The sequence below is a fragment of the Cinclus cinclus genome, chromosome Z (genome assembly GCF_963662255.1).
Source record: "Cinclus cinclus chromosome Z, bCinCin1.1, whole genome shotgun sequence".
Taxonomy (NCBI): Eukaryota; Metazoa; Chordata; class Aves; order Passeriformes; family Cinclidae; genus Cinclus; species Cinclus cinclus.
Genome location: NC_085084.1, coordinates 50888940 through 50914096, shown reverse-complemented (window position 1 = coordinate 50914096; position 25157 = coordinate 50888940). Strand labels below are relative to the sequence as shown.

The 25157-nt window shown below is 37.4% G+C and overlaps 1 protein-coding gene across 9 annotated transcripts in view; it reads right to left on the bottom strand.

The window, feature by feature from the left end:
* Positions 1 to 25157, bottom strand: part of PIP5K1B (phosphatidylinositol-4-phosphate 5-kinase type 1 beta) — a 99129-nt gene that overhangs the window by 31479 nt on the left and 42493 nt on the right. For 8 of the 9 annotated variants that reach the window (XM_062513039.1, XM_062513037.1, XM_062513042.1 and 5 more), the window contains exons 6-9: positions 18995 to 19125; positions 9006 to 9123; positions 5339 to 5491; positions 3303 to 3602 (exon numbers count right to left, since the gene is read on the bottom strand). In XM_062513039.1, coding sequence (XP_062369023.1) covers positions 3303 to 3602; positions 5339 to 5491; positions 9006 to 9123; positions 18995 to 19125 — 702 coding nt within the window. Of the gene's footprint in view, positions 1 to 3302; positions 3603 to 5338; positions 5492 to 9005; positions 9124 to 18994; positions 19126 to 25157 lie in introns of those variants that run through there. The other variant, XM_062513046.1, reaches the window with a different exon arrangement.

Here is a 25157-nt window from a genome sequence, read left to right as displayed (position 1 = left end):
TTTTCAGACCTTGTCACCTCAAGTGTGAACAAAACAAGCAAGGGGTGAAGGAGCTGAACAATTCTATCAACCTGTATCTGTCCCAGCAGAGATAATCCGGAGGCACCAGCCCATGAAGGATCACCACAAGCAACTCAGCTCCATTCTCTAACTGGGCAGGTCATGCATCTCCTCACCAGCACTACCAGGAGGTGTGACAGGCCAGAACTGATACTCCAGCAGTGGTCCACCACTGCAGCACTGCATTCCCTCAGGAAGGAAGCTGTGTGTCAGTTGTCAAGACAGTCTGTGTTGGCTGAGAAGATGTATCAGGAGGCCAACTCAGCTAAGCCAGGAAGCCACAGCACAGCTGGAATGTGAAAAGCCAGCATACAGGACAGGTGAGGACAGACAGACTCTATTCCTAGTCTAGGAATAGAGAAACATTGTCTGGGCATCTAGGGATAGCAGCTGTGATCAAGTAAGCCAAAGGCCAGATAGAGTTGAGACTGGCAAGGAATACTGAGACACAGAGAAAAGCTGACCAAGGAAAACATGGGTCCATTGCTGAACAGGGCAGGAGAGTCAGTGGCAGCAATCACAGACCATAGCAGGTCCCCAACAACACTATCCTTCATTACCAGGAAATTCTGCCAAGGCTCTGAACTTAGCAATGGATCTTAAGGAGGAGAAGGGCTAGCATCCAGGGATGTTTATGTTTAAGAAGTAGAGGAAAAGTCCATTGCTTCCTGATTCTGATTGCAAATATGAGCAATGGAAACACAATCCAAATTTAAGCAACACAGAAGTGAATTTCTTAGTCCTGAAATACTGGAAAGGTCAAAAATTTTCTTTCTTAATTTTATTTATCAGATTTTTATATAATAAATTATTATTATTATTATTAAAAATTAATGAATTCTTAATTTCAAGAATCAGTGTAGTGTAGCATAGTGCCTACACTCACTTTCTCACTTTGGAGTGGTAAAAAGAGATGACAAGTTTTCAAGTCCTAAAAAGCTGGTCAGTTATCACTCACACTACCCATCCAAATACCTTATGGGCAGAAAAAAGCAGAGGCAACACTCATGTCCTTTTCACAAAATGGAGGGAATATTTTCAGTCTTTTTAAAGGCAGAAGTAAAAGGCAGGTAGTCAGATCCAACTGTATTAGCTGAGCAAATTCAGCTATATGAAAGATAAAGTGTCTGCTCCTTCTGTTTTACAACAGAGTAAGACTTGTTTGAATAGAAAAAGATGTTTTTTATATACATATAACTTTCAGTGTGTGTGTATATACGTATATCTACAGTTACACACAGACATATACTTCACTGTGTATATGTGTATTTATGTAAATACACTGATTACTCTAGGATAATTTTCTTCTTTATTTTTAATATTGTAAAATTTAACTGGGCCTTTAAGAACTCTAGACTAACTTTAGAGTTGTGTATTTAAGATATACACTGAAAATAATTGTATTAGCACTCAAATAACATGTAGCAGGAATTTTCCCAGACTTTCAAAGAATCAATAGGAGGCCCTTTATATGCAAAAACTGATTGATTCCTGTTTTTACTTTTCAGTTCAGTTCCATCTTTTAGATTCCCTCTATTATTTCCAATACAATAGATTCCCCCAGGCTTTGACTGGGTAAGTAACCTTGGACAAGTGGGGGATGCACAGAAAGGCATCCAGATCCCCAGATGTGACATACTGATGCATTCTGTGTCATCACACATGGTAGGAGCTCAGGAAATACTCACAGCAAGAGGCTACAGAGAGAACAATGTGTCGTGTTATATAAACGTCTCATGCTGAATATGCAGCTGAACATTAGGTCACACAGCTTTACAAACCAATCATAAGGCATTGCAGACTTCTGTGATAGTTAAACAAAAAATTCTATTCATGGGCCAAAACAATGCTTTCCATCTTGTACCACAGGTGGCAGTGAACAACAAACTCTGACATTCAGGATGTCTCTTCTATGTGGTGAGTTCAGACTACCCATTTTGCTTTTTTATTATGAAATTCTTACAGTTTCCCTCAGACAAAGCAAATTTTTTTCTCTCCAAAACACCAAGAATTCTGGGAAGCTCTGAGAGATCGGGAGTCTCCTTTTTCCTACTTTATATTTTCTTACCCATGCTACAGGAAAAAACAAAACAAAACAAAAAACATTTCACAGCAATTCTCTGTCCATTATAGGAACTGATTCCATTCACCCAGGTTCTCTCAAAGAGCCATGATAGGACAGCTTTTTATATGACAGCTTTTTCTTCAGCTGAGGAAGAAATTACCTTTCTCTAAAAATAAGACTGCTGCCACTAGGCCTGCTTTCCCATTCCAAGCTAACCAAGAGACAAATTCACAGCAGCTCTACATACAGTTTATCATATCAGTTTATCATAAGGGTTCCACAGTGATAATTATGCCCTGAGAAAAAAGTAATTAATATTTCCAAATTAATAGAAATTCTCATCATCATCAAATCTACTGGACTTCTTTCCTGTATTAATCTGTACTGCCACAGGTGGGTCAGTGTAATCCTGGATGTACAGAGAAATAGAGGGATAGCCCTGGAAATTAGGGTTGTGCTAGATGACAAACTTAATAAGTCAGTAATGTGCCCTGGTGTCCAGAATGTCCAGCTGTATCCTGGGGTACACTGAGCACAGTACAGCCACCTGGTTTGAAAAAGGTGATTGTCCCACTACACTCAGCATTTGTGCAGCTTCACTTCAAGAACTGCATGCAGTTTTGGGCACTACAGTGTAAGAAGGATATAAAATATTAGAACATGTCCAAAGTAAGGCAACAAAGATGGCAAAAGGACTACAGGACATTATTTGTGAGGAGCAGAGGAGGATATTAGGTTTGAGGGTTGCAGAAAGGGTGGTGCTGGTCTCTGGTGCCTGGTGATAGGATGCAAGGGAAAAGCTTAAAGATGCATTGGGGAAGTTCAGAGTGGATAGAAGAAAAAGTTCCTCAGAGATATAGTGTTCAAGCACTGGAACCAGTCCTGCAGTGAGGGAAGGGCTCATGGTCCCAAGCCTGTTGGTGTTCAAAATGTACATGGACATTCTATTCTATGACTATGATTCTATGACTACTCTATTCTATTCTATGACTACTCTATTCTATGACTATTCCATGATTATGATCTCAGATCACAATAGCTCAACTAAAATACAGGCTTCATCAGTGCTCTGACATCCATAGTTATCCCTCCTTAAATAGCACTATTTATAACAAATAACCTGTACTAAGTAAATTCAGAGCAGAGGGTGAACACAGACGTTTAGATATAAACTCACCCGACAGTCCCGCTGCAGTGTTTTCATTAGTGCACTGTGTGTTTCAGAGTCAAAATACAACCCTTCATGCATATCTTGCAGGAAATCCAGGTCTTTGAATGTAGGGTTGGACTTCTCCCTCTCTTTTCTTGATGCTCTTCGTTTGTATGTAGAGCCTTTCAAGTCGTATGTGAAATGCATTTTCAAGGCTCGTGGCAAAACATTGTTCATGACAACAATTCTAATATTAATGCCTCCTGACTGAACACAATACAGACCGTAAAATTTGGGAAGAAGAGTCCTTGGATTCTGGTTCAGATTCTAAAACAAAAGAGAAGGTTTTAGATATATCTATTTTCAATGAGCTTCCATGCTTAAGAAAGGGAGTTTATTTTAGCAGTGAAGGACATTAACAGACATGAAGAAAGATGTGGATGTTTTCTTATTCGGCATAGTTTTTCAACCAGTTGATTATTTTTGTGGGTTTCTATTCCAGAAAGCTAGCACAGGCACTGCCTTTTTGCCCGGAACTTACAGGGGACAAGAACAGAGCAGTAACTACATTTATCATAGGTTTCTCCATCTCACAGGAAAGAACAGACTAGGCCAAATCTAAAAGTATCCCAAAGACTTAATTTCATTTTTTCTGACCTGAACAACCTTTACATTTTACCTGCTGCAAGGAGTTTGGGTCAGATGTAGTTCTCATTGTCTTGACTTGGATTCTGAAAAACAGAACCCCTCTCTGCATGAGGCTTTACACACCCACACTTAGTGCCAAATTACTAAGTTATTTTCAAAGGACTGTGAGGTCTTAACAGGACCACAACTGACCATCAGAACAGAAAAGTGTGAAATAATCAAAATTCCACAACAGGAAAAATAAATTAGGTTGGAGTAGATAACAGAGGTGAGAGAGAAAATTGTCCTGAATACAACTGTTCTCAGTCTTTGGCATGAAAAAGGAAGAAGGGGCAAGACTACTTCGGGTCTTACTAAATCACAGTATACAACTATCAGAAGCAAGCACTTTCACAGAAATAATCATAGTGATTGAAGTTTTGTACTTTGGAAACAATTGCATAGCAGGGAGGAAGTTCCCAGAAACAATAAAAACTGGCCTTATATGTACTTGCAATAATGCAAACTTATGCTGAGTGGATTATCATGATCAGGGACAACAAAAAGGTACCTGCTACCATTGTCCTTTTTGATGTGTCAGTACACACTTTTTATTTCTTTTTTTTTTTTTTTTAACCCACAGTGAATCCATGTTACTTTAGTGCAATAATGACAACATTCTTCAATTTTAGTATGAGCAAGAGGGTAATTTTTTAAGTATTTACTTCAGAAGACAAAGCAAGAAAAGAAAGTGAGTAAATCAGTCACAGGACTAATAACCGAAAATTCCATGTATCACCCAGAAGAATATCTGTTTGCATATATGAGTGGCTTTTGTTAAAAAAAAAAATAAATTCTTCTTACTTTTTAATCAATGGCTTTCTCTTCAGATGACACACAAAACCCAATACAATGGACTTAGAATTAGCCCTCAAAAAGCTCAATTTAAAAATTAAGTATTGAACAAATTACATGGATTAAAATATCTTTTTCATCATTACTTTAATACATGAGAAATGAAAATCAGAAGTAGTCAGAAACAAAAGGGAAACTGACCGGTCTAGTTTCTTTGTCCACTCTGAGTGAAACGCAGAGGGTAGACAAACACAAAATGGAGAAAAAAAAACTGAATTAGAAATTTAGAAACCTTATTTTGTTACTAGCTTATTAGAAGCAAAGTTCGGTATCAAATTAGATTATGACATTCAGTTTGAATGCTAAAAGATACCAATTCTTATCTTAAATATATTATTGATTTATATATATTCTTTCTGTTGGGTGTGTAGGGCATGAAGTAATAGGGTAAAAATGTAAAAAATATTACAAAAAGTACAGATAAAACCAGTGAAATATTTCAAGACAAATGAAATTGAATCTTCAGAAATGTGACAGGAAATAGGAGAAATAGAGATAAGATACACCCTTAAATTACTTACCATATAATAACCTGGCAAAAGCTTCTGGAGAAACTCAGCTTCTTTGTGTTGAACTGTTTTGATGATGAATTCATCACCACTAGTTACAAAAAATAAGGACCCACTGGCACCTGGGTTGGATAATTCAATTAAAGGTTCACTGCAGATTGAGTACTGGAAGAGACAAAAACTGCTTTTCACTGTCAATGCATGCATTACCCAAACACAAGTTTAATATGAAGAACTGCAGGCTCAAGCAGGCACAAGAGAATCAGGTACAACACTACTGCTGCTGGCTGAGGTTTGGCAGATCACTCTGCCCAGGCCATGCTGCACAGCCATGGAAGAGTATCTGGCAGCTGAGCATATGATCCCTCTTCATGTCCCAAAGCAACAGGCGAATGTTCCTTTGGAGAGAAGCCTATGGTTGAGGTTGAAGGAGTCAATCTCCATGCTGTCAGCAAATTGTCATAGCAAATTCTGAGTCAAAGACTTTGAGAAGACATTTTCACTTGAACTGTTTTCTTTTCACTTCCATTTCTTGAAAGAAACAGATACAAGATGGTAGAAAAATAAACTGGGAGGAGATGCTTCTCATTATAGATAAGTAGGCAAATTCTATTCTGTGCAACTGGGATTGAAACTATTAGACTGATGAAATTGGTATAGCTATAGCTACTAATTTTAGTACAGTTACTAGTTTTTAAAATATTTTACTATGATTTTTTATGATTGAAAACCAATTGAAACAGAAAAAAATCTCAATTCCAGTAAGCAAGAAAAACTGGAATTTTAAGGACCACCATATTGCATATTCATAGAGGCCTCACCTTCCACAGGACACATTAAGAATTACAATCACATTAAGGAGGAAAAAGATACCAAAGACTATCCCTTACTAATAGAACCATATTCATATAGAGACTAATGTATATTTATTAGGTGTCCACTATTCCAAACTTCTTTCAAATTAAATGGAGGTAGACATTAAGCTCAAAACCATAGAAAAATCTGTTTATATTAAACTTCAAAACAGAGATACCTGAAAATCTAATATGTCCTTTTATGAGCACTTGAACTAAAGAATCATGTTTCCTATAAACCCATGCCATTGCCTTAATGCATCTTCTTATCCTAGTTCCAGCTAAGGCTTACAATTTTAAAGAGAATTTTACATGATATATAAATATCTCCTCTCCCTGCTTCTACTCAATTCCAATTAATACAAAATCCTTTCTTGTTAATCCTGTAGTTGCAATCTTTGACAGACAGAATGACCATGCCAACCTATAACACTACAAACCTCTTGAGCAAATCAGCAGCTGTACTGCAGCAACTGCATTTTTCTTGCCAAAATATTTAAATCTTCATGAGCAGTTGTCACTCTAGTAAACATTTGAATGCAATTATCCTAAACATTAAAGCTCGATAGAACAGTACAACCTAAGCACAAGACATTGACCTACACTCTGTGTTGGTCATTTTCCAGTGGTATGCATTTCTGTAAAAAAGTACACCCACCAAATGCTGCTATAAAAAGGGTCCAGCTAGTTTTGACTGGACACCTCTGAAAGGCAAATCAAAACCAGAAAGTAAGAAAACCCCAAGAGCCTGACAACTGAGTATTTATGATCAAGACATTTCACTGCAAAATGACAGTACTCCATGAGGTTTTCAGTGACAATTTAATTCTACCAGCTGTTCAAATGTATTTATGTTTGTTATCCTGACTCCTACAGTGTTTTACTGCTCATCCTCCTTGGAAAAGGTGAAGCTTTATGTCTTGAGCTTTGTTACTTCAAATTAACAGTGTAAACTCACATATGCTTGCTGTAATGTCTACTCTTCTTATTTTACTTCACATGCCCTTCAGCCACAGCTGGACAATTATTTACTGCTTACCACATACCACTTGTGTGTTTTCCCATGCCAAGGTTTAAAAAAGACTCTGCGATAAGTTGCCTTTACTCGGAAATTCCCTCAGGGAATAGTCTTTGTACATAAATTGACTGTTACAAATCTTATTCACAGTATGCAGTCTTTGTATAAATGTTAATTTCCGCTACTGCAAAGGCTTCCTTAGATGGAAAAGAAGTTGCAGGTGATAACAACTTTACTCTTGGAAGCACAGTCTTTTTAGCAGCTGGCAACACAGCCCACATACTTCAGCTTTTGCCAAGTCCATAAAAAGAGATAAGATAAATGACACATTACATAATGACACTGCTGTCACTCATGATGTCCTGGTCTCTACATTTGATGGATGGGTCACTTGGTGGATAATGAATTGGTCACACTCTAAGAGTTGTGGTCAATGTAAGAAAGAAATTCTTCACTCTAAGAATGGTGAGGTGCTGGAGTGTGTGGTCTAGAGAAGTTGTAGATGTCCCATCTCTAGAAGAGTTCAATACTAGGCTGGATGGGGCTTTGAGCAACCTGGTCTAGGGGAAGGTGTCCCTGACCTAAATCTGGAATAAATCATCTTTATGCCCCTTAAATCTAAACCATTCTATGACTATGATTTATAAAATTCCCAAACAACTTTATTTCCCTAATCCTACCATTTATAATTCAAATTAATTATCTTTTTTATATATATAACTATGGTCATGAGGACAAGTAACAAAAAATCCTTACATAGCACTAAAGAATTAAAATAAGACACCCACGTGAAGACACCCACATTCAACTTAATAAAAGCAGAACCAGCTAAGTTTTGCTTTCAGGCTTATTGTCTATATAGGAAGAAAACGCCATTACAGCACACCTGAATGCAAGAGAACCAATTTATTTAGTAGTAGTAGTGTATTAATATTTCAGAACCATTTAATAAATTTTTCTTTTTTTATTCAGCAAAGCCCTTTAAAATTATTTTGGTTTTAAAGAAACTGTTCTTAATAATGGAACAAAATATTTTAAAACTCATTCCAAGAAGTGTACAATAATACTCTGACATATAAAGTTGCTAATTTGTACCAGGACTCTGATTTCTTGGGTGACCCACCATGAAACAAACTGAACATTGGGCAAATATCTAGAAGACGGGGAAACATCTAGAAGAAAATCCTGCTCAGCGTTCATCCTACCCTTCCAAAAACTACAGGAAAAATAAAATAATGGATACTTGTCCTAGCAGTGTACAAAGCAGTCCCATTAAGTAAAGCCTGCTATTACAACATCCGCAAATTTGCAGCTTTTTTTCTTGGTTCAAGTGAACACTAAAAGAATAAGTCTTAATTCACGGAATAGAGAGAACAAAGGAGGCATTCTAAAAGGCTTAATTTTTAGTCTGCCATCTATGTTCCTCAAAGCTAGACAAGAACACTTGCAGACCACACTTTGTAATAAACTGCATAAGTAACACAAATCATACAAAAGGACTTAATTAGAACTGAATTGATAAATCACACAACTACTGATCATAACTTCTCCAGAAAAATTATCTGAATAACATGGATGTTGCTCTTGTCAATTAACAGAGCAGGTTTTTTATACAAATAATCTCAAAAAATTAAATTTTTTGTAAACATTAAATATATTCACTACTTTTATACCCCTCCACACAGAAAATTTCTTACTGATTAAAGGGCACCCTTAAAGGGCACCCTTTAAGAATCCTTTCCTGCCACAATGAAACCAGCATGCTGTATAATAATTTGTAACTCAAAGTAAAACTGCAGGCTCTTACCAAATAGTCATCAGGCTTGATGCCAAAAAGTTCTCTGAAATAGCGGAAGGCAAGAGGTGCATATGTCTTGAATCTGAAATCAGGGTAATGATGAGCAGGGGTAAGATTGCTCCCTTCACTGAAAACAAAAACAAAACAGACCAAATCACTGAGCAATTATTAGCAGCTGGTTTCACCATAAAGCTGCCTAACTTGACTGTTTGCCTGCTCAGGAAAGAGCATAAATTTAGATAAAACTCTCTATCACCATTAACCATTAATAGAAATGTCTGTGAGAGACACTGCCAGCAAATTCCTTTTTCTCACCTGAAAGGAAATTCCTATTTTCACCACCTGTATGCATTTGCATAAAGATCATGTTTAAACATGAACAGGACAAAGTCTGCATTCCAGAAGTCCTGGGTAGAGACTGACTCCACTGAGTATTGAAACTCTGGTGTCAGGGTCGCTGTGCTCAAGATTGCTCCAACCACAGCATCTCCCACCAGCCCTTCTCTGTTTGTAAGCAGCGGATCCAGCAGGGCAGCTTCCCCAGTGGGCTCACTTCCCAGCTCTGTTGGGAAGTTATCTTCAGACACTTCAGGTGCCTCCTCTCTGATGTTGTATTTCCAGCAGACATCTGGCAGTTTATAATCGCCCACAAGAACAAGGGCTGACTATCATGAAACATCAGCCATCTGATTGTAGAATAGTTCATCTACCTCCTCATCCTGGTTGGGTGGTCTATAACAGACTCTCACCAGGATATTTGCCTTTTCAGCCTTCCTCCTGATTGTCACCCATAGGCACTGAACTGTTCTTGAGCTCTGTAAAGTCAAAACACTTCCTTATGTACAGAGCCACCCCACCACCTCTCCTTCCTTGCCTGTTCCCTCTAAAGAGCTTGTAGCCATCCAGTGCAGCTTGTAGCCATCCAGTGCAGCACGCCAGCTGTACCACCATGCTCCTGCAGTGGTGACTATGTCATGGCCTTCCTGCTACTCTATGGCTTCTGTTTGTTACCTGTACTCCTTAACTCTTTTCCTAGTTTTATATTTATCATCTCACTGTATTTTTAGCTCGAGTTGCAAAAGTCTTGAGATAAATACTAGATATAAGGTAAAGAAAATATCAGCCGCAAAATGCTGCTAGATTTAAAAAAAACCTCTATGGTTTTTCTATGCCCATGGATTCATTTATGATAGAAACTAGGTCTTTTAAGCAGGAGTAAAGTTTTACAATGTGATTTCAAAACAAACAAGAACACCTTTTAGACAAAGTTTGGGTACTAAAACCAGCCAGATAGAAACTTTCTAACACATTTTTGAGTATTAGAAAGCAGGCCTTTATTACAGAATGCTGGTCACTCTGGGGATCTTTCCTCTAATCAAGGGCATGGAAGTCATGTGAACAGTTTATATAATACACACTGATTGTATATTCATTAGCTATCCCTGCTTGCATTACTTTATTTGACATAATCATACCCCTTTTCAGAAGTCCTTATATGATTCTTTGCATCTGTCTTCAATGTCCAGTGTCCTTTCTGTGTGGCTGTTTCTTGACCCTTGTGTCTGAGTAAGGGCAATATCATTGTTTTGCACAACTTCTACTTTGCCAGCCTTCCAGAGCTGAGCTGGCATCCTGCGTTTTGTATGACTTCTGTTTGTCTAGGTTACATCCTTTATCTATTTCTCCAAGGCTGGGTTGTTGTGTTTTACTGTCCTTGATAAGAGTAAAATGCTGTTCTGTTTTACTGTTCTTATCAGTTTGGCCAGTGTCTGAATGGCTTGATAAATAGAGAAATACAAAATCCAAGACTTGACACAGTTGCTGAAATCAGCTTTTCCAGCACTTCTTAACTCATTTATTGTAACTAAATCATTCAGTAATGCAGAATGTACCATTATGCTGGGCAAAAAGAATATCCAAAGGACACCAAAAATTTTAAAAGGCTACAAATTCATGGATGTGAAAAGCAATAAACTTGCAAATTAAGCAACATTCCTGAAAAAGATAATAAAAATTAAATATAGTGAAAGAATTTAAGAGCTTTCATCCTGTACAATTAATGCTTGTCATATGAACTTGCCACCTTTCATTAACAATAGCTTGATGACAGAAGCCTACTCATCCTACCTAGGTGCCCCTGCATGCATGCTGCCAAACCCCCACGTAAATGAATTATTTCAGTGACAGCAAGTGAACAAGCTTTCTCAGGACACACATTACACTTCAGGCTCTTGAACAGGAGATGCAAGGAGTTAAAAAAACCAAACCGATTTCTGTCTGGAATTCATACATGACAAGATGCTTATGGATGATCAATGATACATTAAAAGACTATAGAATACTCCTGCTTCTTGGAGTGCTGAACCTTTCAGGTAATAGTGAAGGCTGCCTGATCCTAATGAGCTCCTCTGATCACTTTATATTTACTTCAGTACTCCAAGTTATCAAAATTAAATCAACATATGTTTTATTGTTCCAGTATAGAGTTAAAATGGAAACAAGTAGGATACAAGCTAAAGATGGTAGTGTTTCTTTACAGTTAAGATAGAAAAGGGATCTTTCATAAGGCATTTCAGCTGCTCAAAACACTGCCAGATTTGTCAGACATTAAGTTTTATATAGCTTATTCTGACTCACTGAATTTCTGTCCAATGTGAGGATGCCCCAGTGGCCATATAGAAACCAATGCAGTTTACCCTGTAAACCTGGAGTCATACTTATAAGTGCATTTAATTGTCATAAGATGCAGAAAAGAATAGAACAGTGCTCTCTATTGAGGTACCACATAATTGTCAGGAAATATGAAGCACCCAAACTTTTTAATGAAGTTCAACACTTTGGTACTAAATACTTTTCTAATACTAAATCTGCTATGACAGTAGGACAGTTCTGAGCCAGTTCATAATTGCATATGGAGTAGAATGACCAACACTGGGTCAGCAGGTGAACAGTAATGCATAGGAAGTAGAGATTCATTGCAAAACAGAGCAAATATTTTGGAACAGCTTCTACACAGAGGGCAATTCCATGTATTTAGAGCACATCAGTTACTTTATTACAGATAGAAGAGTCAATTTCTGTATGCAGACAACTTTTCTTATTTTTTATGAAATCATCTTTAAAAAACACCTTCTGTTTAAGGTCTTCAGGGTATTTTACCATACCCTACGGTTTCTGTTAATTATATTAATTAGTTTCAGCTTCACTTCCAAGCAGACTAGTTTACAGATCCCAGCAGTAAGCTCTTCAGTAATTCATGAAGCAAGCTTGACACAAATTTAAGATTTCTTGTTAGTACTCTGGAAAATAGTTTTTAATGTTTTTTTGATGGTACTTTTAACAGAAAAAGCACCCTCACTTCCAGTAATTTCTTACAGTAATGGAAACCTTTCAAATCTCTTATCAATTTAAAGCTCATATGACAAGTATGAATTGAGTATGGCCTTGCTCTTGCTGGAAAAGGACAAATTCCACTGAACAGAATGCTTGATATAAGTACATCCCTACTCTATTTAGAATTGTTCACATTCCACTATATTAGCTATTGAAAGAATGTATTCTGTGGTTTCTTGCCACATTTTCTTGATGCATTTTAGAGTTTCACTCTCATGGGATTGAAGTGTATGTGCAAAGCACTACATATAATGATTTTTAATCAGTCTAGGGAGTCTCAAGGGGAAGATTATGTCTTTGAACAAGAAAATTGCCCATGATCTATTGACAAAAACTTAAATCTGCAAAATGGTGCTTTGGACATAATAAGAAAGGCGGTAACCATGTCATTTCCCTCTCAGGTAGTTTAAGCACAGGTCTACCAGAAACACAAAGACTTTTAAAATTAGCTCTGATTCTGGCAATCTTGAAGAATTCAAGTATTTCTATATGAGCTATGACAAAAAAATACAGGCTTTGGAAAGATTAGGAAGCAATTGTATCTTATGAGGTACTTAAATAACATTAGCTTTATACCACCCAAAAGATTCATAGGCAGACTAAAGAAGAGAGACTAATTTTAAAATGCAAATTTGGTTTAATACTTAAACTGTGTTGTTTTTTTTTAAATCAAGCACATCTACAAATGACAGTAAGTGCATCTTAGCCTGTCTCTTTGTATGCAGAGAGGGTATTAAAGCATAGGTGGTGCAATAACAAACTAAAAGTGAAGTAAAACTAATAACATTTTTAATGGCTAACCTCATGGCTCTAAAAATTTACTTAACAAGACACCCAGATACATTTCTTGGCAGCTTTTCATTGCTATGGCCTCACCCTGGTAGGCTGTGCTCAGGAGATACCGTACCTATCTGAAGGGGCAGAGAAAGCCAGCTGCATATCTTGGTAGCAAGCCTTCATCACTGAGGACTGTGAAAAGGCTCTGATGAAGCAGATAACAAATGTTAATCTGTAGTTGAGTCCCCATGTATAACTTTCTTGTGTGTATTTTGAAAAAACTGAAGAGGAGGAACACCTCAGCTGTTTCAGTGAAAGCAAGTCTTTTGTAGATTGTAAAATCAAAATAAAATGTCTAAAGCTAAATGCTCCAAACTAAGATTATCTAATTAAAAACTAAGATTATCTAAATAGCAGCTTCACTGCTCTTGAATACAGCTGCTTTTTAAAAATTCATTAGAATGTGTTTCAGCTCTAAAAACTGTATCACACAAATACATACTGCAGGTCAGGTTGTCTTTGGTATGTTCCCTGTATGTAATTTCAGGAAAGCATTCCTTCATTTCCCACATGAATTAAGTAGATACCATGTTTATCTGTACAAATAGGTGTGTCTGTGTTTTCTTCATATTCTGGGTTAAAGTCCAGTGGTAATACCATTTTTTCCTCACTTATATTTTCCTAAACTTTCAGTTACCAAATGCTGTCCTAAGTGGTTCCCTTCAAGTCAGCTTTGAAATACAGCTAGGAATAGCAAATAACTTAAAGACAAGTCAAGTCAGTCATACCTAGGTAACATCTGAGTACAGAAGCATTTACTTACAATTAAGAAGATATTATTATTTCATAACCAACTGGAAATACTATTAAAATATAGGATCTCAGAGCACTTGAAAAGTAGTGTAAGCAGTCTACATAACCATACAGCTCTCCAGGTTATCAGAGGTTTACAAATAATTTGTTGGTAACAGAAGTAGCTGAGTCCAGTAGTTCAAACCACATTTTGCTCTTATCACCAAAGTATCCCCATTTCTAATATTTGTTTTGCATCCTCCTGTGTTATCACTCAACTCACAAACCATAAAAACCCTGTCAGAACTTGAGTCATTCTGTGTGTCTGCAACCAAAGCACCAAGGAAGAGCAGCAGCACTTTATCAGAATATTCAGGTCCCTTTATCTTCCTTGTGAAACTGCCCACTAGAAACACTATCATGGTGCAAGTTACCCAACAAGTCATTGTTAGTGAACACTCAAATACTAGTCAAACTGAACCTGTAGAGCATTATATACTACAAATACACTACTTAGCCCATCAGCTAACTTATGATACAGGTTTGGTACAAAGCTATTTCCAAGCATAACTATTAGTTTCCTCAATCAGTCCTCAAAAATATACTAGAAAGCAGTACACTTCAGGTTTAGATGTAGGGTAGAATCCAGACTGGACAAGTAATGTTTTTACTTTCTTAGTACTTTTGACTACTTATTTGGGCTGTTTTTCAAATGCTATCACAATACAATAGTAAGCTTCTGACATCAAAGAGCAGAAAGATTATTAATGAATAATCTTTCAATAGCATCACAAGAAGGCAATTTGTAAATGAACTAGTTCAGTACACAGATTGTAGCTGCAGAATGCATACAGGTCATCAGCATCCAACACTTCGCAGATCAATTAGAAACCACAGCAACTGTTCTTAATATGCAGGGTCTAGACCCTGCAAATAAAAGTGTATTAGCAAGGGAAGTGCATAAGACTGACTAACAACTTGCTGCAAAAAAGGTCAAACTCAACAGCTGTGTTTAGAAGCAGCCTCCATCTAAGAAAAGAAAAAAATGCAGGCTGAAACATACCATCTTGCTTGAAACATTTTGCATTTCTGAAACTTCATAGTCAAAATTAGCTGATATAATGGAGCAGCTTCTGTCTGGCTTCTCAGTCACCACAGAAAGTGCACCTTCTCCTGTGTCTGCTAGAAGAGCTTAATAAGCTGCCTACACTGCCAACTTACAAGCAGCTGCACAGCCCCATGGCCCAGTGACCAGTTTGAGCCACCACTGCCTGCCAGAGCTAGGCTTGCAGATGAGCAATGAGCCATTCTAACCAAGGCCATCTCACTGGCAGCCAGCACCACAGACAAGTCAAAGGGCTGACAAAATATTGCTGAAGCCACATTGTACAAACAACTAACTGGAAGCATATTGTGCCACCAGGAACTGCTTCCAGCCAAGAAAAACAGACAAATATGTCCCAAACAGCTAGTCCCAGGATAGAGCATAGAGAGCACGTGCAGGATGAACAATCTTTCCACTGAACCCTCCAACCACTCTTGCAGCAGCACCAACAACACGTAAGCACCTCTGCAGCTGGATTTCCAAAGCGGAGTTGAAAAGCCAGAAGAGAGGTTACTTGGAGTATTTTCCTTTGTGTTTTCACTCTACTCAGTGAGTAGGGTGCAGACTTCAGCTATATCTTCAGAATCAAGTAGGTCAGTGCAGGGTGCATTTTCTCCATCCTAGAAGCAAATCTGCATAGTACCACTTTATCTGGATGGTGGTTCTCAGTGAGCATCATTATAGAAGCTTCCAGTAGTACCTCATTTTCCAAAACCAGCACGTTTTACAAACTTCTGGGGAGCTTGAAGAAAAAAGGATGAGAGGCCCTCCACCATACAATGTGCAAATGAAAGCAAGCACCTTTGCAATTCAAATCTACCCACTGTACAGAGAAACCTGTACTTTACTTCCAGAAATAAACATGTTAAATTAATCTGGGCTAAACTCTGACCAATTTAACACAGTTACAGAGTAACTCTGGACCAGGAATAACCTGCAATCCATTGAGTTACTTCTGATTTAAATAAGTAGCTCCCACAATATGCTGAGCAGTTATGTTCAGATCTGACCTAATCACTTTTTTCCCTGGCATTTTCTCCCCTCTTAATGAATCCTGAATGCTTCAGTATGACTACTGAAACAGATACACAGGTTGAGGGTTATCTTAGCATCTGAGAGGTATGCAGAAATTATCCTCTTCAATGAATAAAATTCATAAACAAGAGTTAACTATTGTCCCCTAACTATAAAAGTTATAAAACTCTTCTCACTGGTGCACGGGCTGCATTGCATTTCTACTAGCTTAGGTCTATCCTACCCCTGCCACCCTAACAGAGCCCCTGTTGCTGTCAAAGAAGCAGGTGTGCCTATGACTGAAAAACAGTCTTCTCACCTCACTGCCAGACACAGGTAAGCAGGGAAACCATGGAAGGAAGGTGGAGCAGGACACCATGCGAAGAGGCAGGTTGCTGTCAAGTTGCCAAAATGAAAGGGAAGTTTATCTGACAGCCTGTTTGAAGTTGCAGATTAATTATTTGTACCCAAAGCAAGTGGGAAAGTACTGTGCCTTGGTGGGTCAGCCCATTTCAGCACCACCCTTGCCGCACTGTTAGGCTCTCCTTCAGCTGCAAACTTCTGCAAAAAGTTGCTTCAGGGTACTTCCATGTAGAGGTCAACTCACTTCACCTGCTGGTGTAACTAATTTCCACTAATTGCTTCAACCCAGACCAATCCATAGAGGACAAAAAAAATAGTCATTACAGTAATGACTTTTAACAATGCTGCCATCACATGTAGGTAGACCCCTAGGAAAAAGTGAAGAGCACCTGAGGTGCACCTTGGGAGTGCAGCCCCAGCAGTAAAGAATGTGCAGCCTTGGCTTTTTACTTCAAACATGGGTAATGAAGTTACCTATTGACATGATTCAGGACCAGTCCAGATAATGCCATCATGAAACAACATCCCAATACCCTGAACTAGCAAGAAAGAATCCCATATTAATTTTGTGCAAACCTAAAATATTAAAATTTATGCACAATAATAAAATTTCTGGTTGAGTATTTTTAGATAAATAAAAGTGGATGTTACACTGAGACACAGCAAGGATTTGAAATTTGACATTTCTGTGCATCTGCATAAGAAATCAAGTGTTATTTGAAGAGATTGCTGCAGACATCCAACTTTTACTTCCATAGACAATGTTGTCAACAAGTGCTCTTTTGGAGTGGCTCTTGTTTACAGTCAAGATGTCTCACTATTGCTTAGTACCTAGCTATGAAAAAAACCCCAAAAACTAACAAACAAAAAAACAACAAAAAACAAAACAAACAAACAAAAAAACCCCAGCAAAACACACAAAAAACCCCAAAAAACAAACAAAAAAACCCCACAAAACCAAAAAAACAAACAAAAAAACCCACCACAAAATAAAAAACACACAAAAAACCCCCCAAACCTACACTGCTTTGGCCATTACTTTAATTTGTCTAGTTTTCCTCAAAATCTTTATTTTTTATAGGAAACAATCTGGAAAAGTACTACTAAAGCTTTTCTGTTAAATTTTACATGAATGTAATCAGTCTTGTTGTTCTGCCTTTTGTTTTTGTTTTAAGGGATGAAGGGATGTCTCCGAGCTCTTTCTTAATACCAGTACAAAACAAGGAAATCTCATTTCTGTGTATTCATGCATGCTAGTCTCACAAGAAAGAAGGCACATGCAATGCTATGGACTACAAACCATTTTATCTTACTTATTCCCTTAAAACTATGTCTAAAACTATGTTTTTCTCTTTCACAAACTGTGATTATAGTGTATGAAAACACATACATATGGTTAGCTTTTCTATATCTACCTAATGTACAAGAGAAAGATTTGTGCACAAGCTCTATCATAAACACCAAAACAAGGATATGAATACTCTCAATAACTTAGAACTAATGCAAAAGCTTTATTTCACATAAGATTTTTTTTTTCCTTAAGGATATATCACTTCAATGAAAATCAAGGAAATTTACATGAGGAAATTCCCAAGTTTCAAGGATCTGAAATTATTTTGTAGACTGTTAATTTAACTCTGTTTAGTGACACCAGTAAATACTAATGATTATAAATTATTCAAAACAGCTTATGAAGCAGCTCAAAAACTGCACATGAACAAAACTTAGACTAACTGATACAAATCAATCCCAAATCCAGGAAAGAGTACATAGATAACATGTCCTTACTGAAATGACTGTATTTAACACTTTTGAAAACCCAGAAAACACTCAGAGTAAGCCTTTCTGGTTTTGAAATACATTTCTCCTAAACCTTCTTCATCTCCTGTTAGCATATGTAACTTGGGCACTGTACTTCATCTTCTGAACACCAAAAATCAGTAAGACCTTGACTTCCTTTCTAAGCATAACTATTGTTAAAAATTTTATACCATCAACTTGTCAGTGATACCAGCTAAAGTGGCAAAGCAGTAAAGGTGCACAACCTGTAATCAGCATGGCTTGTAGGAGCTGAGTGTTGTCAGAGACTAGAGCCCTGGATAGAATTTTATAGTGTAAATATAAGGCAAGGTTGCAGTATAAGTTTTTATATTATACTTAAAATGGCAGGACACAAATTTTCATAAATTTTAAAACCCTCAAAAAAAGCCAAGGATTATTTTCAGAAACTAATATACAACTAATCAAATGTGAATGTCAGATCCACAAATCACTTCAAAATAAAATGACAGCTCATTTAATTGAAAGTTTCAAAATTACTTTCTCTCTCTATAAATTGTAAGTCTCAAATCTTCAGATGAAGTGTGACTTTTCCAATTATCTCCCTATCTTCATTTTCAATGACAACATGAATACCAGAAAATTTTCAAGTTTCATACCATCATACGTTAACACAATTTTGTTAGAACTGGAAAACAAACCTGATTCAAGATACCTAGTCAAGAGTTTAATTTTGAAATGTTATTGAAGAAAAATCCAATATGCTTGCTCTTACCTTGGTAGAAAGACACTTTCCACTACATAGAAGTCTTGCATAAGAACATCTCTGTCTGGTTTTGATGTAAGATTTCCTACCGTGTATCCTATTCCCAACTGGATAGCACCTTTAATAGCTGAGGATGCAGTCTGTGTAGAAAGTAAGAATTCAAGAATCAGTTTGCTAACAGCAGATTTCTGTTCTTTATCAGTAATATTATAACTAAACACTTTGCTTATTTTCATAATAATAGCACCCTGTCATCTTTACATCCTAAACCTCAGTGAATTAACAGATTTTAAATTAAAATATTTAAAATAATCACTATGTACTTCAAATTGCCCAAATAATTTAGACATGTAGTTGTAAATCAGCACAGAATCACTGAATAGCAGGTTGGAAGGGACCTCAAGAGGTTCAAGCTTTCTTGACAAAACCATGATCTAGACAAGACAGCTAAGCACCCTGTCAAGCCAAGCCTCAAAAATGTCCCATGTTGGGGATCCACCAATTTAGGAAGATTATTCCACTGGCTGGTTGTTTTTTCCACTTGTGTTCAAGCAGAATATCACCAGGAGTAACTTTTATATATTATCCCTTATATTTTCCATGTGACCCTTTTTAAAAATAGAGTATCTTTTTTTTGTAACCACCTTTCAAATACTATAACCTGGTGATCCGTTTCCCCTCAACCTTCACTTCTCAAGGTCGAACAAACCCAACTCTCTCTCAGTCTTTCATATGTCAGGCTTCCTAGCCCTTTGATCATCTCTGTGGCCCTTCTTTGCACCCTCTCCAGCCTGTCCATGTCTTTTTTGTATAGTGGAGACCAAAGCTGACAGCAGTATTCCAGGTGTGGCCTGACAAACACCGGCAAGAATGGGATAATCTCTGCTGCTGTGCCCCTGTTGATGCAGCCCAAGATCTCACTGGACTCCTTTGCTCCAGCAGCACACTGCTCACTGCTCACTCATATTGAGCTTCTTGCTCACTGGGACTCCCAGGTCCCTTTCCACAGAGCTGCTCCCCAGCCTTGTGCTCCCAGCCTGTGCTGCACTCCTGGATTTGTTTTCTCAGATGGAAGGCCTTACACCTGTCCTTGCTGAAATTCATAAGGTTCTCTGCTTGCTCTTCCAGCCTACACAGGTTTTCCTGCAGCATGGCTCTCTCTTCCAAAGTGTTCACTCGATCCCCAAGTGACTGTAAGCACTCTGGATGACCCTTTATGAAGACATGAAACAGCATCAGGACCAACAGCAATCCCTGGGGGACCCCACTTGTGGCAGGTTGCCAGCTGGAAAAGGTGCCATTTAGCCCACTCTGGGGGCTGCCTGTGGTCAGCTGCCCACCCACTGCCCAGGCAGCTTGTCCAGGCTGTTACATACCAGCTTCAGGCTGCAGGAGACCATAGAGAAACCCTTGGAGAAACCCAGGCAGACACCGTCCATGGCTTGTCCCACATCAACCAAGCAGGTTACTTTGCTGCAGAAGGTTTGTCAAACACAATTTGGCCTGGGTGAACCCCTGCTGACATTTCCTAATCACGTGTTTCATCTGACTTGTGATGGCTCCTAGGAGGATTCTTTCCATAATATTTTCCTTTGCCTTAGTTTTAACCTTCAGAGTGCACAACCAGACCCAAACTCCACAATATTGTGATCACAGCAGCCAAAGCCATCACTAAGTGAGATATTACAAAGCTGGTTTCCTTGGTTAGTGAGCAGCAAGTCCAGCCGCGCCTCATTCCTGGTTAGCACATCTAACATTTGTATCAGGAAGCAGTCCTGTATGCATTTCAGGAACTTGGTGGATCTTGTGAACTGGTGTATTGCTCTACCAAGAATGTCTGCATAGTTGAAGGCACCTAAAATACCCAGAAGCTGTTATCCAAAGGTTGCTTAACCAACCCTGATTAAGTGTGTCTTTGCCCTTTTCATCTTGGTTTGGAGGTCAGTAGCAGATGCCTAATCTAAAATCTGCCTTAGGAATTTCCCTTCTGATCTTGACCCAGAGGCATTTGATAGGGCTTCCACAGTCACTGTAGTTTCTATATGTTCATGATTCACTTTTAACCCAGAGCACAACTCTTCCTCCTCTACTTTCCTGCCTGTCTTGACAAAACCTATAACCATCATTTGTGATCCTCTTAAGACATTTGCAATCTAAGAGGCCACTCAAATTGCTTCAGGATCTTGAAGCATGCATTATATTCTGGAAAAAATTGTTAATAAATTCCAGGTTATTGTACATTCATGCCAAGGCATCACAATGAAAACTTATTATTTAAATGGTGTTTCTAGATGCAAATAAATGTATTTATTACATTCTGCCTAAGAGTCAGTGCAAGAGGTCTATTCACTGTGGGGAATCCAGAGAAAAATTAAACGGGAAAAACATTTAATCTCTTCATAAAAATCTACCCTTGTAAAGTGCAGTGACTAAATTCAACAGCCAGAGCTTGCAGGACAGAGATGGCTTCAAAACAACAGCATGAAATTCTGATTCTATATATGTGTAGATTGAGACCATCTGTGAAACTTTCCTGTGCTGAATAGACAGTCATGCAGCATGAACTTTAAAAAAAGCAGAAGTGAGTAAAACTTGTCAAGAACAGAATTTTTAAGAAAACACGGAAGGAGTGAATAAAGAAAACCATTAGGCAGGGAAAGAATGCTATGAGGAAGGGATTATTTTCCCTTGCATGATCGCCAGTTTGAAGACAACATGTTTGGATCCTTTTTTCAGGTTTTACCTCCTACCCACCATACAAGCAACAGACTAACAGAAGAAACAAGCAACACCAGAGATTTCATGATCAGAACCATTTCAGCATTTGAACAGAACCATTTCAGAAATGGGAATTACATAAGAAGTGGTTCAAGTATACAAAGCTACTCTTGTTACAGTTCTTGGAACAGCATATACTAGAGTAGCTGCTAATTTTTAGAAAAGAAAAGACAAAGATGTGTAGCTCTTAAATAATTAAGACTGCACACCAAGCAGAATTTATACTTGCGTAAGAGGTTAGAACCAGTGATTTGGTGGGAACGAACAACGTTCCATTCTGAAAGTGCTACCCTGACTAGTAAAAAGATTTGGCTTTGTGTCATAAGAAGAGTCACATTTTTCTTTACTTGAAAGGTTTCTATTCATGAATGATTAATGCCCAACAAAAGCTGTAATTATGTAACTTTGATCAAACCAATACACATACAAATAGTTTCTGCTTCATTGCTGGATGCCCATCTTGTTCACTGCCACAGTGATTATATCTGAAAGAACAGCACACAGTACAGTACAACAGAGGACATTCCAAATAAAACCTGACAAAACCCATCAAACTTCAAAAACACCTAAGATACGTAAGCTGGCAATGTGATTTCATAAGGAAACCTCTGGATCCATCTTTCAAGCTCATAAAAATATCGGGAGCTTTTTTTTTTTTTTAAATTTAAAAGATCTACAGACTTGCAGACTCTGAAAGGCAGAATTCAAGGTCATCTACTACAATGACACAGGCCTTTCCTACCAGGTTACTTTCTTGTTAATTTCCACTCATACTCAAGAGTGTCATTAGTAACCACCCATCATTTCTGCAGCAACCACAGAAGTTGGTTTAGCAGAAAAGTAATGTTATAAAATCATTCAGAATACTTTTGCAAGTGCTTTCAAACAAACTGAGAGTCACTACAGTATGCTGAAGGCAACTGCTGGCCCAAAGTCCACTCTTTGTCAATCACCACTAATACCAAAGGCTGGTAACCCAGTATGTCCTTAGCAACTGACAAGTACTTGTTTTCACAATCCATAAAATAAAAACAAAACAAGCCTTGGAATTTGTATTTAAAACATCAATTGTCACAAATTTTTATTATTATTATTATTATTATTAATAATGTTATTATCATCACTAAATTCAAAGAAAAGATTAAGAAGCTGCTTCTTAAGCCTTAGGGGAAATGTTCTTGAAACATCCATTTTATTACTACAAAAATATATTTACTGGAAACTGCAAAAACAACTGGAAAAATAGAAGTCTCTTGTGATTTTTTCCTTACTTGGGCAACTCTTTTAGTGCCCATGAAGACAGCAAAATCTAGTTTCAAACATAAGCCCCTTATTTATTTCAATTTGTCTTGAATACTCTCCTGCTGCAAAGCAAACAACAAAATTCATCAACCTTCTGTGCTGTGGGTTTTGTCAGTCTTTTAGAGACTGAAATAATTTCTTCTTCCTATTAGCTTCATGAAGAGGTACAGAAAATGGCCCTGAGATCACTTACTAGCTGTAACCATAAAGCTTACAGTGCACAGTGACAGTACTGGGACTCCCAGATCATTTAACCTGTTATCAATCTTCTGAAGCTCAAGAAACATTAAGGATAATAACCAGCAGATGGAAGTGATTAAATTTGTAGCAAATGGTGTACACTATGACACCTATCTTTGTTACATAAAGGGGCACAAAGTAAAACTTCTCCCATTCTCCTTTTGCTGTTTAGGATATTACTGTCTGCTTTGAGGCTTTTATCCCTGCATAAAAAACTGAAACTGTCCTCATTATGATGAGACATACCTTTGTCTCTTTTTGTAAATTGTAACTATATATTTTTTTCTGTATTTGTAATATAGCTTTTCGAAAAGAGCTCATAGATATGAAAATTATACACAGAGTCAAAGTATAACAGCAATATATAAGATAGAACAGAAGTATATAGAATATTTGATTTGCATCACTGATAAATATTCTAGCACTCAATGCACTGTTCTCTTAAATTACTTTCTCTGCAGATTGGTCTTCCACTTGCTCTACATTACTCTAAGCTGAAATCCTTTTTCAGAGTAGCAAAATAAATGAAAACTTAAATCCTCTCAAATCAGGTCTTAAATTCGCACATGATCCCACAAATACACTAAGCAGGATTTAGACATTGTTTTTCCTACAAATAATCACTTTCAGGTAGCCTTCTAAAACTTAAATGTGTTATTTTCATAAAATTAAGGTGTTAATCAGACACACATAATGCGTAACAAAGGCAGTTCACATCCAGATAACAAGAAAAAGAAAAATCTAACTGAAACTATCTAACAATTGAACAAGTTAGGGACAAGGCTGTTGAAAGGATTGAAAAAGACTGTTCCCTAAAGTAAATAAAAAAAAAATAATTAAAGGATGGCAAAAATACAGATACTATAATTTCAGAAATTATATTACAAATTGGCCAATAATGGTTTCTTTTAGAGTGTGAAGGTTGTAAATTACTGGCAGACCAGACAAACCATAAAAGCGTCAGTAAATGGACAGACTACATAGTATACAAAGATTTTCGATATGGTAAATGTATTTATTCTTTTAAATATTTGTCCTTATAATTTATCGGTAATTGTATGGGACTATTAATGGCATAAATCATTTAACAAATCATGAGCAGATTGGAGCTGAGCAGGAGGATATATGCTTAATCAATTTAATAGAAATTTCTCTCTAGTGTCATTCAGTTATTTTTCCATTCATCTTTCAACTCTCAATTGCTTTTTGCCAAGTCTATATGCATTTCCCACAACACACTCATGAAATGTAACTCTAACCTTCTAGGTTACTTCAAAAGTAGACATCCTAGGGAAATCCTTTAGGACTTCATGAATATGAACTTTGTCCTTGTTTTTGTGTTCTCCCCTTTTATAACATTTTATTGCAGCTGAAGTTTGACCTATGAACTTTCTGTAGCAAAGATGGTGATTTTTCCAGAAGACAGCTGGTTTATTGTAGGTGCCATAAAGTGATGAAGAGAAATTAACTCTGCCTTGGAAATTCTACCTCATTATCACTGTGAAAAGCAAAAATGATGCCTCACCTTCTCTACTGCTGTCATTCAAACAGGTTTTAAAATCTACCAAATGAAACGGCACAGACACCTAGCCAACATAGTTCTTTATAAGAGAAGGGGAGAAACAGACATCTGAACAGAAACCTTCAGTGGGTAACACTGCTTTGCAACCATGCATCCCACAAAGTACTTGTCACTTGTTCATTTCTCTCTGCTACAATATGGGGAGAAATCTGCTTTCATGTCCCACACTATCCCACCCTTCTCCTCTTTGGAACAGTGAGCTGGACTGGGGTAGAACAGCTACTGCCCTTCAGGGAAAAGTCTCAGTGAAATTAATTATTAAAAAAAAAG